Below are 13,830 nucleotides of genomic sequence, written 5' to 3'. Positions count from 1 at the left end.
ACACACTGTTCCCCTCGTAGGCACGCCCTTCCCTCCAACACAGCATTCTATTCATCCTTGAATAATAACCACGGCCACTGGAGAAATAGTGCTAACGATAATAACAGCTCTGGGCATCTGGGCAGATTGTGGGCCAGGGCCAGGCTGGGTGCTCCAGTGAACCCACATCATTTCCCCCTCAAGGCACCCAACTGGCACCAGGAGGTATGTTCTCATTCCCATCATACAGATGGGGAGAAGAGGCTGAGAAGGAAGCCCCTAACCAAGGTCACAGGCCAGACTGGACTAGCCTGGGGTTGGAGGGTGGGAGGAAGGGAGAAGCCAGGCATTTCCCTGGTCCACTGGCTGGCTCCTAACCACCACCCCCAAAGCCTACTTAAGTGTACCCCACCCCTACCCAGAGCAGAGGCCTCAGCTCCGCAGGCTCCATAAGAACCTCCCTCAGGGGGGCTGGATGGCTCAGTCAGTTGGGCGTCTGCCTTGGACTCAGGTCATGATCTCAGGGTCCTGGGATCAAGCCCCACATCAGGCTCCCCGTTCAGCGGGAAACCTGCTTCTCCCTCTCCCTCTGCCCCTCCCTCCACCACTCATACTCTCTCTGTCTCTGTCTCAAATAAATAAATAAAATATTTTTTAAAAAAGAAAAAACAACCTCCTTCGGTTAGAGCCCCTGATCTGAGCAGAGGTCATTATTTACGTCTGTGCCTGGCACCCTCTGGCCCCTGCCCCATCATGAGCTCAGCAGGCCAAGGTCTGGACTGACTCATCTCTGGATCTCGAGAGGGCTCAGAGGATGCTCCTCCCACGGCAGGGGAGTCACTGACAGACCCACACTCCCCTCCTCGCTGGCAGGGCCAGGCTGGGTTCCAGCAGGAGGCCTCAAGGGGCAGCAGGTGGCAGACTGCCCTCTTGGATGTGTGTTCAGGCTCTGGGCCAGGGGCAACTCCCTCCGTGTAAACAATTGTGGTCACACCACGGCCTTGTCCTCCTGGTACCTCTATTGCTACTGTGAGGCTGAAGGCCACTTGGTGGTGTGTGGTCAGTCTCTGGTCAGTCCCTGTCCCAGGCCTAGATGAAGAGACCCCGTTTCACATGTCCCACTTTGCCAGTGAGGGCTCTGTGCCCTCATGCCCATGTGCCCATGGTTCCCCTGGAACCTCCTAAGAGTCCAGCTAGCAGCTGTAGGGGGGCCAGGAAGGGTCTGTGTGCACACACGCCTCACTTAATTTTTGCAAGGCAGGGCCACTGTGACTCCCATTAGATAGACGAGGAACTGAGGCTCTAGGAAGGCTACGTGTCAAGAAGTGGTCACCTCGGGGCTCAGACCCAGCCCTCATGACGCCCAGACTGATGCTCTTCCCAGATTAGTCAGCAATGTTTCATTCAGCAAGTGTTTACCGGACACTAACTGTGTGCCAGGCACCGTTCTCAGCTCCAGAGACACAATGGGGGACAGAAAGGACTTCTGGAAGCCAATCTGAGTGCCCTCCACTCATCAAAGCCCAGTCCAGAGCTATAGAGGCAGCAAAGAGGGCCTCCAGGGTGTCAGGCTGGAATCTTAACATCCGTGCATCGAACACTGGGCCTGGCAAGCCCTTACTCATGGCCTGTGTACTCTTACTTACATACAATGCAAACCTGGTGCTCAGACCTGAGTAATCCAAAAGCAGGACACGACAAGGGAGTGTAATGATTGCTGCAGGCAGGGATGATCAGGAACTGGCCTCACGGTGGTCAGTGGAGGAGGCAGGAGAGAACCCAAGAAAAACCAACCTAGTATCACACTGCTCAGCTGTCTGGGCCATTCGGCACAGGAGCAAACTGCCTGCTGCCCTGAAATTGCCACTGTGGAGCTGCTGACATTCGTGACTCATGGTCCTGAGCCCCAAAGGTTTCTTACGTCCACCACCTCTTCCCTAGGAAGGCCGAGTCTTTGTACACAGTGTTCTCTTGGGAGGATATTTCCTCCTCTCCCATTTCCACATCTGGCAAACTCCTATTCATGACTCCAGGCCTAGCTGAAAAGTCTTCTCTGACTCCTCCATCCTCCCAGGGCTCTGATGCCCCCTCCGGCCCTTGTGGATGCTCCCACAGACGGTATCTGTCAGTATCTCAGACATAACATCATCAAAATGTAACTCTGTAGCTTGTGGGGTGAGCTCTCCACTTGTGCTGTCACCCTCCCCTCCCCCCCCCCTTGTCAGAGATGGCTCAGCTGGGTCTGCCTGGCTAGGGCTTGTCTGTCTACCCCACAGACTGTGCGACCCTCCAGGGCAGGGGCTCCAGGGCCCAGCACTTTAAGAAAACAGGCAATATGGCAAAATCCTTAAGAGGAGGGTTTTGGAGTCAGAGTGCGCTGGAGAGTGAGTCTACCATTCGGTGTATGATCTTGGGCAAGTCCCTTAACCTCTCTGTGTCTGTGTCTTCGTCTGTAAAAGGGGAAAGGAATTCCAGCCTCCAGTTGTTGGGAGGAATAAATGAGATGATGCACGTGTTGTTCAGTAAATGCTCAAACAATATGACCTATCCAGATGCAAAGTTTCCTCTTCCAAGAAGCCTTCCCTGACTTTTCCAGGGAAAGTATGGTCTTTGTCCCTGTGCCCCATAGTGTTCAGTCACCCCTGGGAAGCCTTCTGTGTATTCTGGTGTGTCTGTCTCCTGACTTGAACAAGGGGACTTTTGAGACTGGGCCTGTGATTTGCCAACTGCCTCTGGGCCCAGGAGCCAGCACAGGGCCAGCTCCTAACAGGCTCTGGGGAAATGTCTGTCCAGTGCATGTATCTGCAGAGCATGCTCCACGTAGATTTCCATCAGAAACCAGGCTTTGATGACTTCAGGTTATGCAGAGAGGCAAACCTCAGTTATACAAGAAGTTTGTGATGTGGACAGTAGGAACCTGGATGCCATGTGTCACTAGCTGCCTTTTCTCCTCTTGATGACACAGGCATCAGTTGCATGAAGGTGAAGCCTGAGAAAAGAGTCCGAAGGGGCCAGGAGGGACCATCACCCTCCAGCTAAGGAGCCATTGGGCATCTGGAGGAGTTGTGGCTGCCAGATGGGGCAGGTTCTGGAGGGGACTGTGGGAGCGAGCATGCTTGCATGGTCTCCCTCCGGCCTGTAGTCCATCTCCCTGAGACAGATGTGAATGCTTGAATGCTGTCATTGAGTGAAACTTATAAATAAGGCACCGTGGCCACCTCCCAGGGTGGAAATCCGGAGGTGCTGAGTCCAGACACGGCCTTGGCTCACAGACAGCATGGTCCTCCATCCAGCACTCTCCTGCCCTCCCTTGAGGCCCTGCCAGAGAAACTGTGATCCAACCTCCACTGCCTGTCCAAGTTCACTCCAGACATGAGGTCACTCTCAGAGACGCCTGGGGTAAAGCGCTAGTGGCCATTCCACCCCGGTTGCTCAAGACCAAGTCATGCTGGGAAGATTCACAAGGAAAGAAGGGAGCCTCCTGCCAGGGAGGGGTAGCAAGACTGGCCCTTCCTTTCTTCCTCCTAGGACCCACCCACCTTATTTGCCCTCTTGAGCCTGGCACATAGTAGGTGCTCAATAAAGAAATGTGGAGTGGATACATGAGCCCAGCTATGTGACCAAGGGTGGGAAAGGCCTGGTTCCAAGGAGCCTCCAGTCTGGTGAGGGAGGCAGATGCTTGACCAGATCATTCTGGCTCCTGTGTGATGCACATAATGGGGGCTGAGCAGAGATCCCCTCCTCCTTTGCATTCTGGCACTCCTTAGGGACTCCTTCCTTTTTTTTTTTTTTTTTTTTTCTTCTGCTTTTTAAAGATTTTTGTTTACTTATTTGAGAGAGAAGAGAGCAGAAGTAGGCAGAATGGCAGGCAGAGGGAGAGGAAGAAACGGGCTTCCCGTTGAGCAGGGAACCCGATGCGGGGCTCGATCCCAGGACCCTGGGATCATGACCTGAGCCAAAAGTAGATGCTTAACCAACTGAGCCACCCAGGCGCCCCAGGGCCCCCTTCCTCATCCACTCCCAGCCCCTCTTATCTCTGCCCCCAGATGGCCCACTCACAGTGGCACTGATGTGGTTCGAGTGTCCACCAAGGACATAACTGAGCTGTGTGACCACTGAGCCAGTCCCTGCTTCTCTGGGCTTTTCCTGAATCGGCCTCTGGGCCCTCCTCCATCCCTGCCTAGAGAAATCCAACCAGAATCATCCATAGAGCCCTGAGTATGTGCCCTTTAGGCTCTGTGGCAACTCCGAGGACAACTAAGATTGCTCCCATTTTAAAGATGATGCAATGAGGGGTGCCTGGGTGGCTCAGCGGTTGAGCATCTGCCTTTGGCTCAGGGCGTGATCCTCGGGTCCTGGGGTCGAGTCCCACGTTGGGCTCCCTGCATGGAGCCTGCTTCTCCCTCTGTCTATGTCTCTGCCTCTCTCTGTGTGTCTCTCATAAATAAATGGATTAAAAAATCTTTAAAAAATACAAATAAATAAATAAAGATGATGCAATGAAGTGCAGTGGTGACCTGCCCAGGGTCACATAGCCGGGAAGTAGCAGGGCCGGGATCAACCCAGTAAGTCTGACTCCAAGCCAGCCCTCCTGCACCTCTCCTGGCTGGCTGAAGGGTGTCAGCTATGCTGCCCTGCAGGACCCTAACGGCCCAACTGCCTGGATGGTGGGCCAGGGTCAGCCTAGGGGCCTCTGGCCGTGACTGCATTTCCCCAGGCATTCTGGTCAGGCCCTCGGGAATCAGACCCCCATGCAGGAGGCAAAGAACAGCTGGGGCACAATCCGGTGCGGGCAGAGGGCGAGAGGTTCCACCAAAGGGGTGCCACTCGGTGGCCTGAGAAGGTGAGAGCCCTCCGCCTGGTGGGGGCCTCCCAGGGAGGGGGCACCGCAGGAAGCTAGCGGGGGCGGCCGCGCCAGGGGCAACGCAGGCCGGGCTCACCCGGGGGCAGGGCACCCAGTCGCTCCTTAGGTCCAGGGAGGGGGCGGGTCTCTGAGGCCGCGTCCTGGGGCGGGGGAGGGGCCGTCCCTGGGCGCGGTGTCCGGGTCCAGCGCACCCGCTCCCCTGGGGCGGCGCGGGAGGCCCTGGGCCCACACAGGCTTTCCATCCCGGCACCCCCGTAAGGGCGGGGCTCCCCGAGCCCGGGAGGGCCCGGGGCACAGGGGGTGCCCAAACTCCAAGGGGCTGGTGACCCCCGTGTGTCCGCCCCTCTTGCTTCCCGAGGGGAAACTGAGGCCCGGGGCAGGCCCAGTGCCGAGGCCCCGGAATGGCGAGGCCCGTCCCCCCTCCCGGCCCCGGCGCCCCCGCGCCCCTCACCTGGCACAGCAGGTCGAGCGCGTAGCCGGCGCACGCGGCCCACTCGGCGGCGTCCACGCGGGCCGCCAGGGCTCCGAAGCGGCGCGCCAGCTCCGCGTCCCGCTCCGGGGTGCAGCAGCCGAAGGCCGAGTACTGCGCGCAGAGGCGCAGCGGCTGCGGCGGCCGGAAGGGCGGCCTGAAGTCCAGGCACTGCGGGTGCGCCGCCGCCCCGAGCGCCCGCAGCGCCAGCACCGCCAGCAGCGCCCCCGGCCCGGCCCCGCCGCCCGCCATCCCGCCGCCGCCGCCGCCGCCCGCCCCGCCCCGAGCGCCCCGAGCGCCCGCGAGGTTGGGGCCCGCCCTGCGCTGCGGGAGGCCCCCACCCCCCACCCCCCACCCCGGTCGGGGACGCCCGGACCCGGGAGGACCCGGGACCTTCTCAACGCCCCGGCGGTGGCCTGGCCTCCCGGGGCCCCCGCGGCCCACTGGGCTCCCCGGTCCCCCCACCCCCCGCCCCGAGCCGGTAGCCCACGGGGTGCGCCAGGGAGGGACACCGCCGGGAATTCCCACGCAGTCCCTTAGAAACGGGGCTGCCCGGGACTCCTAAGCAGAAGTGAAACCTGGGCCCGGGCTGAGGAGGGAGGATGCAGCAGCCTCGGGAGGCCACCCAGCCCCCCCCCCCCCCCCGCCCCGCCCCGCCCCAACCCCGGGGCTGCTTCTTCCCTTTCTTGGGACGCAGATTCCCCTACAGCCCGGCCTGCGGGGCCTCCTCCAGGGTGGGCATCCTGCTTTCCAACCTGCAGTCCCTGCTCCTGCTTCTGCCCCTATCACCCGCCTGGGTCATGGGTCCCGATGCACAGAGGAGGGAACACAATCCCCCAGAGAGGGGAGGGCTCACTCAGCCTCGCCCTGCAAGCTGGTGCCTGAGAACCCAAGGCCCCCTGTCTCTGCTCTGACGCACCGAGGAGCCTGAAAGCTGTGGCTCCTGGCTTGCCCATAACAACAACAAAAAAGTTGCACAAACTGAAAATCGATGACTTCTCTCAGGTCCATCAGAGAACTGAGGTCTCAGGGCCACCGGCCGTCCCCCAACCTGGAGAGACAAGCAAATCCAGAGTCTCCGCTGAGACGTGCTCACCTGGAGCAGAAGCCCTTGTAGCCATAAACTGGTAGATGGCTCAAATGGTCATTTTAGGGAACTGCTGGGGGCTGAGTGTCAACTAGTGCCAGGACTAGTGCCAGGCCCATAAGCCCCTGGAGGGGGTGGGGCAGCCACAGTCAAAAGGAGGAGGCCACAGGCGTGTGATTTTACCTTCAGAAATCTCCCCAGAGGAAGAGCTGATTTTCTGCAACATACCCACAGTGCTCTCCATCACAAAGGCCTGCTCTCCAGGGGAAAAGGCTGCACTGGAGCTTTCTCCACCCCTGGGGGGGGGGGAGGTGCATTTTCCCAACTCCAACCCCTTCTAAACTTTGAGGCTTACTAAGGAACATTGGTGAGGGACGCCTGGGTGACTCAGTGGTTGAGTGTCTGTCTGCCTTCTGGTGTCCTGGGATCGAGTCTGCATCCAGCTCCCCATAGGGAGCCTGCTTCTCCCTCTGCCTGTGTGTCTGCCTCTCTGTGTGGGTCTTTCATGAATAAATAAATAAAATTTTTTTAAAAAATTAGAAAGAAAGAAAAAGAAAGAAAGAAAGAAAGAAAGAAAGAAAGAAAGAAAGAAAGAAAGAAAGAAAAAGAAAGAAGGAAAGAAAGAAAAGAGTGAATGTCACAGCCCAAGGACATAAGATTATAGAACATTTCTCCTCCCTGACTCCTTACGCCCACCGCAACAGGCCTCTGGTGCAATAATGGTGGTAACACACTCCATCTGACGGAATCTTAGGATCTTAGGATCTTAGGGAATCTCAAAGACAACAGGGGAGACATAAATCAGGCCAGCAGAGGAATTTGAAGCCCAGAGCTCCCACAGCGACGGCAAACATGAGCCCCCAGTGCCACCCCAGCCAGATCAACATAAATCCTCACACTAAAAGCCCCGTTTGTCTCAGTTCCTTTTACCCAGTACAACGTGTCTGGCTTTCAAAAGAAAATTATGCAGTGTGATAAATGACAAGAAAAGACAGTCTGAAGAGAAAAAAAGGATTAGAACCAGACTCAGGTAAGCCACAGAATTTGGAGTCATCGGACAGAGAATTTAAAATAAGTATGATTCATACATTATGGCTCTAATGGAAAAAATTGACAGCATGTAGGAACAGATGGGAAATGTAAGCACAGAGATGAAAACTTTAGGAAAACAATTTAAAAGAAATGGTCGGAATCAAAAACACTGTAACAGAAATGAAGAACGCCTTTGATGAGCTCATCAGGAGGCTGGACACTGCCAAGGGAAGAATCAGTGTGCTTGAAGATATGTCAGTGGGGACTTCCCAAACTCACATACAAAGAGGGGGAAAAATGTTAAAAAGACAAACAGAACAGCCAAGATCTGTGGGACAATTTCAAAAGGTGCAACATATGCGTGATTGGAAAACCAGAAGGTGAAGAAAGAGACAATGCAGCAGAAGAAAAATTTGAAATAACAAGGGCTGAAATTTTTCTAAAGTTCATGCCTAATACCGAAACAACTGATCTGGGGAGCTAAGAAAATAGAAGGCAGGGGATCCCTGGGTGGCGCAGCGGTTTGGCGCCTGCCTTTGGCCCAGGGCGCGATCCTGGAGACCCGGGATCGAATCCCACATCGGGCTCCCGGCGCATGGAGCCTGCTTCTCCCTCTGCCTGTGTCTCTGCCTCTCTCTCTCTCTCTCTGTAACTATCATAAATAAATAAAAATTAAAAAAAATAAAGTTTAAAAAAAAAAAAAAAAGAAAATAGAAGGCAGGATGAACACTGAACAAATCTACACCTGGTGGCAAATTGAACTCCAATAAAAGAATAAAAGAAATAAAATAAAATAAAATAAAATAAAATAAAATAAAATAAAATAAAATAAAATAAAATAAAACAAAACAAAAATCTACACCTGGACATATCATGTTCAGAACCAATGACAACAAGAAAAGCTTGAAAGAAGCCAGAGGGGAAAAACACCTTCCCTACAGAGGAACATAGACCCACAGCACAAGGCTCGTGCAAGCAAGACGAGTGTAGAGCGGAGGTTTACGGAAGCCACAGGAAAAAACCATCCACCTAGAATTCTATACTCAGCAAAACCATCCTTCAATGTGAAGGAAAAATACCTTCTTAGAAAAAACAAAAACTGAGGGAATTCATCACCAGCAGACCTGCCCTACAAAAAAAAATGTTAAGAGAGGTTCTTTGTGGAGAAGGAAGATGACAAAGGTCAGAAACTCAGTGTATCAGATGATGATAGCATATGGATGGGTGAACGCATGACAGCAGTGCCCTAAGGTGAGAGGAAGGGGGAGTACTCTGTTATGAGGTACTTGCACCACATGGGGAACAGAGTAGTATCAATTGAAGGTGGACTTACATTAGTTAAAAATGCATCTTTCCAGGGTGCCCAAGTGGGTGTCTGCCTTTGGCTTGGGTCATGGTCTCAGGGTCCCAGGATGGAACCCCGTCTCGGGCTCCCTGCTCAGTGGTGAGTCTGCTTCTCCCTCTTCCTCTCCCTCTGTGATCTCTCTGGCTTTTGCATTCTTTCAAACCAGTAAGTAAAATCTTTTTTTAAAAATGTATATTTCCTCTGTACTATCTGCTCGAATTTTTCTGTAAATCTAAAATTGTTCTAAAATAAAATCATAAATAAAATATATGTTGCATACACTAGGGCAACCACTAAAGTCTTTTTTTTAAGATTTTATTTATTTATTCATAGAGACACACAGAGAGAGAGAGAGAGAGAGGCAGAGACACAGGCAGAGGGAGAAGCAGGCTCCACGCAGGGAGCCTGATATGGGACTCAATCCCAGGTCCCAAAGATCACGACCCCGGCCGAAGGTGGCGCTAAACCACTGGGCCCCCGGGGCTGCCCCACTAAAGTCATTTTATTTTTTATTTTTATTTTTTTAAATATTTTATTTATTTATTATTAAGAGACAGAGAGAGAGAGACAGAGACAGAGACACAGGCAGAGGGAGGAGCAGGCTCCCTGCATGGAGCCCAACGCGGGACTCAATCCCGTGTCTCCAGGATCAGGCCCTGGGCTGAAGGCAGGTGCCAAACCGCTGAGCCACCCGGGCTGCCCCTAAAGTCATTTTAAAAAGAAGTGTGACTTATATTCTTCGAAAGGAAGTAAAATGAAATCATGCTAATAGCTGCTCAATTAAAATCAGAGAAGGCAGAGAAAAGGGGGGAAACCAAAAACAGGTGTAATCATTAGAAAGCAGTTCTGAATGGTAGATACTAAGTTTTAAGATAGTGACCACTTTAAATGTGAATGATGGAAATAAACGAAAAAAATCATTTGTCAAAAAAAAAAAAAAATCATTTGTCAGAGTGGATAAAAAACAAGGCCCAGCTATAGGTTATGTATAAGAAATCCAATGTAAATGCAGAAACTCAGAAAGATTACAAATAAAGGGGACGCCTGGGTGGCTCAGCGGTTTAGCAACTGCCTTCAGCCCAGGGCGTGATCCTGGTGTCCCTGGATCGAGTCCCATGTCGGGCTCTCTGCATGGAGCCTGCTTCTCCCTCTGCCTATGTCTCTGCCTCTCTCTCTCTGTCTCTCAAGAATGAATAAATAAAATCTTAAATAATAATAAATAAATAAAATCTTAAAAAAAAAATCCAAAGAAACCCAAGTAGCTATGTTAGTTTCAGACACAGCAAGCATCCGTAATAGAAGTTTCGTTCTCTAGTCCCTAATAGACTCACCTCTGAGGGCAGGGATCCTGGCTGTTGAACCCCCGGGGTACAGCGTCTGACACATGCTGGGCATTCTACTGTTTGCATGAACTGGGCAGCACCTAAATGGACAAAGGGAAGAGTGAAGGAGTGAGTGAGTAAGTGAAGGAAGGAAGGAAGGCTCAGACTTTGCTGCTCCCATGAAGCTTGAGCTCCTGCCACAGCCTCGGGTCAGAGAGGCTGGACAATTCCACCAGATGCTTTCTGGAGTCCAGGATGTTTGTGGGGACACAGGGAGAGAACACTGCCTGGGAGCAGGGACAAAGCTGGTCCCTTGAGCCTGTGTGATGTCAAACCCCCTCTCCCACCATGGAAATAGCCACAGCAGCCAGCCCTGTGGCTGAGAAAACCTCTGGATTTTCTTCCCCAGACATAGGCTTTGTGCTGTCAACAGGTGATCAGGCCTCCTTGTTGCCCGTCCAGGCCCAGCCTGCAGGAGGGGGACATTCAGCCCTGCCGTGGACTCCCCCGGTGACCTCATGGAGGACTGGCCCCCCCTGCCCTCAGCCTCAGTTCCCCTACTACCTCTTGAGTGGGGGTGGGGACGAAGTGAGACCAGGCCACTGTGAGTCATTCTGAGTCCCAGGAGCATTGCCCACATTTCCGGGAGCCCAGCGGACACTGCTGCCCAGAGCAGGACATACAGGCCAGCAGAACACCCACGTCTGCCCAGACTGAGTCAGTGCGGGCAGCCAGGCCATTGGCTCCTGGAGACCAGACATCCACTAATGACATGGTCATCGGTTCCTTCTCCAGAATGACGGGAAGGCCATGGGCAGCCTGTTTCCCCAGTGGGCTAGCTGTCCTCCCTGTCTCAAGCCAAGGTGTGGGCCAGTCCTTTCTCCCAGGTCCCAGGCCTCCCGCGGCCGTCAGCTGCAGCAGAAGAATGTGCTAGAAGTGGTCTCGTGAGGACTGTCATTGCCACCCTGGCAGCTAGACTATCCTGTGCGATGTAGATGATGGCTGGACAAGGCCTGGAGCCAGCTGAGGCCTCAGACCAGAGCCCGAGGGCTTTTGCAAACATTTCCCACCTACAGAAAACTATAGAGAGGAAAGAACACCCCAGAACACTGGACTTTGCCCATGTGAATATTTGACCACGTGTGCTCCAGAGGCCTTCAATCATTTTAAGACAAGAGAAACTGTGAGCCACAGGCGAGAGGCCGTGTGGATTAGTAACCCAGAGCCCTGGGCTCGAGCCCTGGCTCGGCGACTTGCTAACTGCGACCTCGGATAGTCCACTTAACCTCTCTGTGCCTCGGTTTACTCATCTCTTAAATGGGGGATGATGGGTGAGGCTTTCAGAAGAGAGCCTGGCATGGAGTATGTGCTCAGTAAGTGGGAGCGATTACAGACCCTGTGCCCTGTGCCCTCACACCAGCCTCATGGCCTGTCCCTACGCCCACGAGGTCTTTCCCTTTCTCCGGAAGGTGGGGACCGCAGGTACCGCTAAGGACGTAGAAGGTCACCTGCCATGTTCTTAAATTCGGTATAAATGATCTCTTGCTATACTTTTCCTTCCGTGACTTGCTTCTTTCCTGTCAACCCAGTGTTTGGGATCTGTCCACACTAACCAGGGCATTCTCTCTAACTGCCGTCTAGAATGCCACTGCGCGCACAGTGCCACCTTCTGCAGATGTCATAAATCACCAAAAGGCAGCTCAGACTGTCCCTGAAGACCGACCTGCTTGCCAAGCCTCTGGGCTCTCAGAACATCTATTATTTATTTATTTATTTATTTATTTATTTATTTATTTATTTATTTATTTATTATTTTTAAGATAGGTTTATTTATTTATTTATTTATTTTATTTTTTATTTTTTTATTTATGATAGACCGAGAGGGAGAGAGAGAGAGAGGGAGAGAGAGGCAGAGACACAGGCAGAGGGAGAAGCAGGCTCCATGCCGGGAGCCCAACGCGGGACTGGATCCCAGGACTCCAGGATCACACCCTGGGCCAAAGGCAGGGGCCAAACCACTGAGCCACCCAGGGATCCCCTCAAAACATCTATTTTTAATTTTAAACTTGGGAAAATAAAAGAAAAAATAAAAGCAGAAGACAGAGCTGGTGTTTCCTGCAGACTGCTCTTGAGCCAGGGGATTTGCTGGTGCCACCTCCTGCCAGCCTCGTGCCAGCACGATTGTGCGCAGGACTGCGCTGTCCGGCACACGTCTCAGCCCTCACACCTCAGTCCTCCGGAAAGTGGCCTGGACACCAGGCAGCCCTGAACTTAAATCTGTACTGCCTTTACCTTGACCTTGGAGGAGTCCCACCCTGAACCTCAGTTTCCACATTTGCGCCACAACCAGATGGCCCAGCTGTTCTGGGGGATTCGGATTTCAAATGTTGTCTTTTGACACTTCCCCTGCCCTGTTCTGCAGACCATGGGTTCTGGGTGTTCTTAGGGGCTGGCGCTGCAGAGGGTGCCACAGTCAGGTGAGTTTGGAAACACCACATTCCAAGCCCCTCCTAGAGATTTGAGCTGTACCGCTGCATGCTAATGGCTCTGAAAAGTCCTGCAGTCAATGTCTGGTTCTTTTATTCATTCAAGTAAGACATCTGCTTCCCAGCACACCTATTAACACCATTCCCAGCCATTGACTGAATACACATCTAAGTCAGAACCCTCATAGTTGTTTCCTCGTCTATAAAAATGAATGGCACCCTCGCCTGGCAGGGGCCGAGAAGAGGCAGGTGGAAGATGCCATGGGAGGGGCCCCAGAGGGGGCTGAGTGGCACTGCCTGCCCCTGGCATCTTTTTTTTTTTTAAGATTTTATTTATTTATTTGAGAGAGGGGCACCTGGAGCCCTGCATCTGGCTCCCTGCTCAATGGAGAGTCTGCTTCTCCCTCTGTCCCTCCACTGTGCTCATGCTCACTCACTCTCTCTCTCTCTAAAATAAATAAAATCTGGGGATCCCTGGGTGGCTCAGTGGTTTGATGCCTGCCTTTGGCCCAGGGCATAATCCTGGAGTCCCTAGATCGAGTCCCACATCAGGCTCCCTGTATGGAGCCTGCTTCTCCCTCTGCCTGTGTCTCTGCCTTTCTCTCTCATTCTGTGTCTCTCATGAATAAATAAATAAAAATATTAAAAAATAAAATCTTAAAATAAATAAAATAAAAATTATTTATTTGAGAAAGAGAGAACATGAGTTGGGGGGAGGACAGAAGGAGGGGGAGAAGCAGACTCCCCGCTGAGCAGGGATCCTGACATGGGGCTTGACCCCAGGATCCTGAGATCATGATCTGAGCAAAAGGCAGCTGCTTAGCCGCTTAGCCGACCAAGCCATCCAGGTGCCCCTGCCCCCGGCATCTTGAGAGCAGAGGCACCTGCCCTCCACCCCAGACAGAGGCTTACCTTCCCTCCCCCTCAGAAGCCCCAGGACCAAATTGCACACCCTGCCTCTGCTACCCCAATGGGGCTGGGGCTGGGAGATTTTTCTGGAGCCCACTTGTGAAAGCTCCTCCCTCCTAGGAAGCCTAGTGTAGCCTCCCCATCCTTATCCTCAGGTCCCGGGAGGAATAAACACCAGCTTTGCTCCCGTCCTGCCAGGGTCCCCGACGTGGGAGCTGCAGCCTTGGCCTATCTTCATGCCCAGTGCTCTTCTCACATGCCATTGAGCATGGGCTGCTCAATCTGTCCTGGGCACGCAGGGGAGGGGGAGTCCCAACCAAAAAATATCAGAGCACTT

The 13,830-nt window shown here is 53.3% G+C and overlaps 1 protein-coding gene across 1 annotated transcript in view; it reads right to left on the bottom strand.

Annotated features, from left to right (window-relative positions):
• Positions 1 to 13,830, bottom strand: part of HHIPL1 (HHIP like 1) — a 51,253-nt gene that overhangs the window by 18,070 nt on the left and 19,353 nt on the right. The window contains exon 9 of the mRNA XM_038545700.1: positions 10,108 to 10,199. Within this exon, the coding sequence (XP_038401628.1) occupies positions 10,108 to 10,199 (92 nt within the window). The remainder of the gene's footprint in view (positions 1 to 10,107; positions 10,200 to 13,830) is intronic.

The sequence above is a fragment of the Canis lupus genome, chromosome 8 (assembly GCF_011100685.1).
Source record: "Canis lupus familiaris isolate Mischka breed German Shepherd chromosome 8, alternate assembly UU_Cfam_GSD_1.0, whole genome shotgun sequence".
Taxonomy (NCBI): Eukaryota; Metazoa; Chordata; class Mammalia; order Carnivora; family Canidae; genus Canis; species Canis lupus.
The sequence above is the reverse complement of the archived record's forward strand: the minus strand, read 5'-3'. Positions and strand labels throughout refer to the sequence as shown.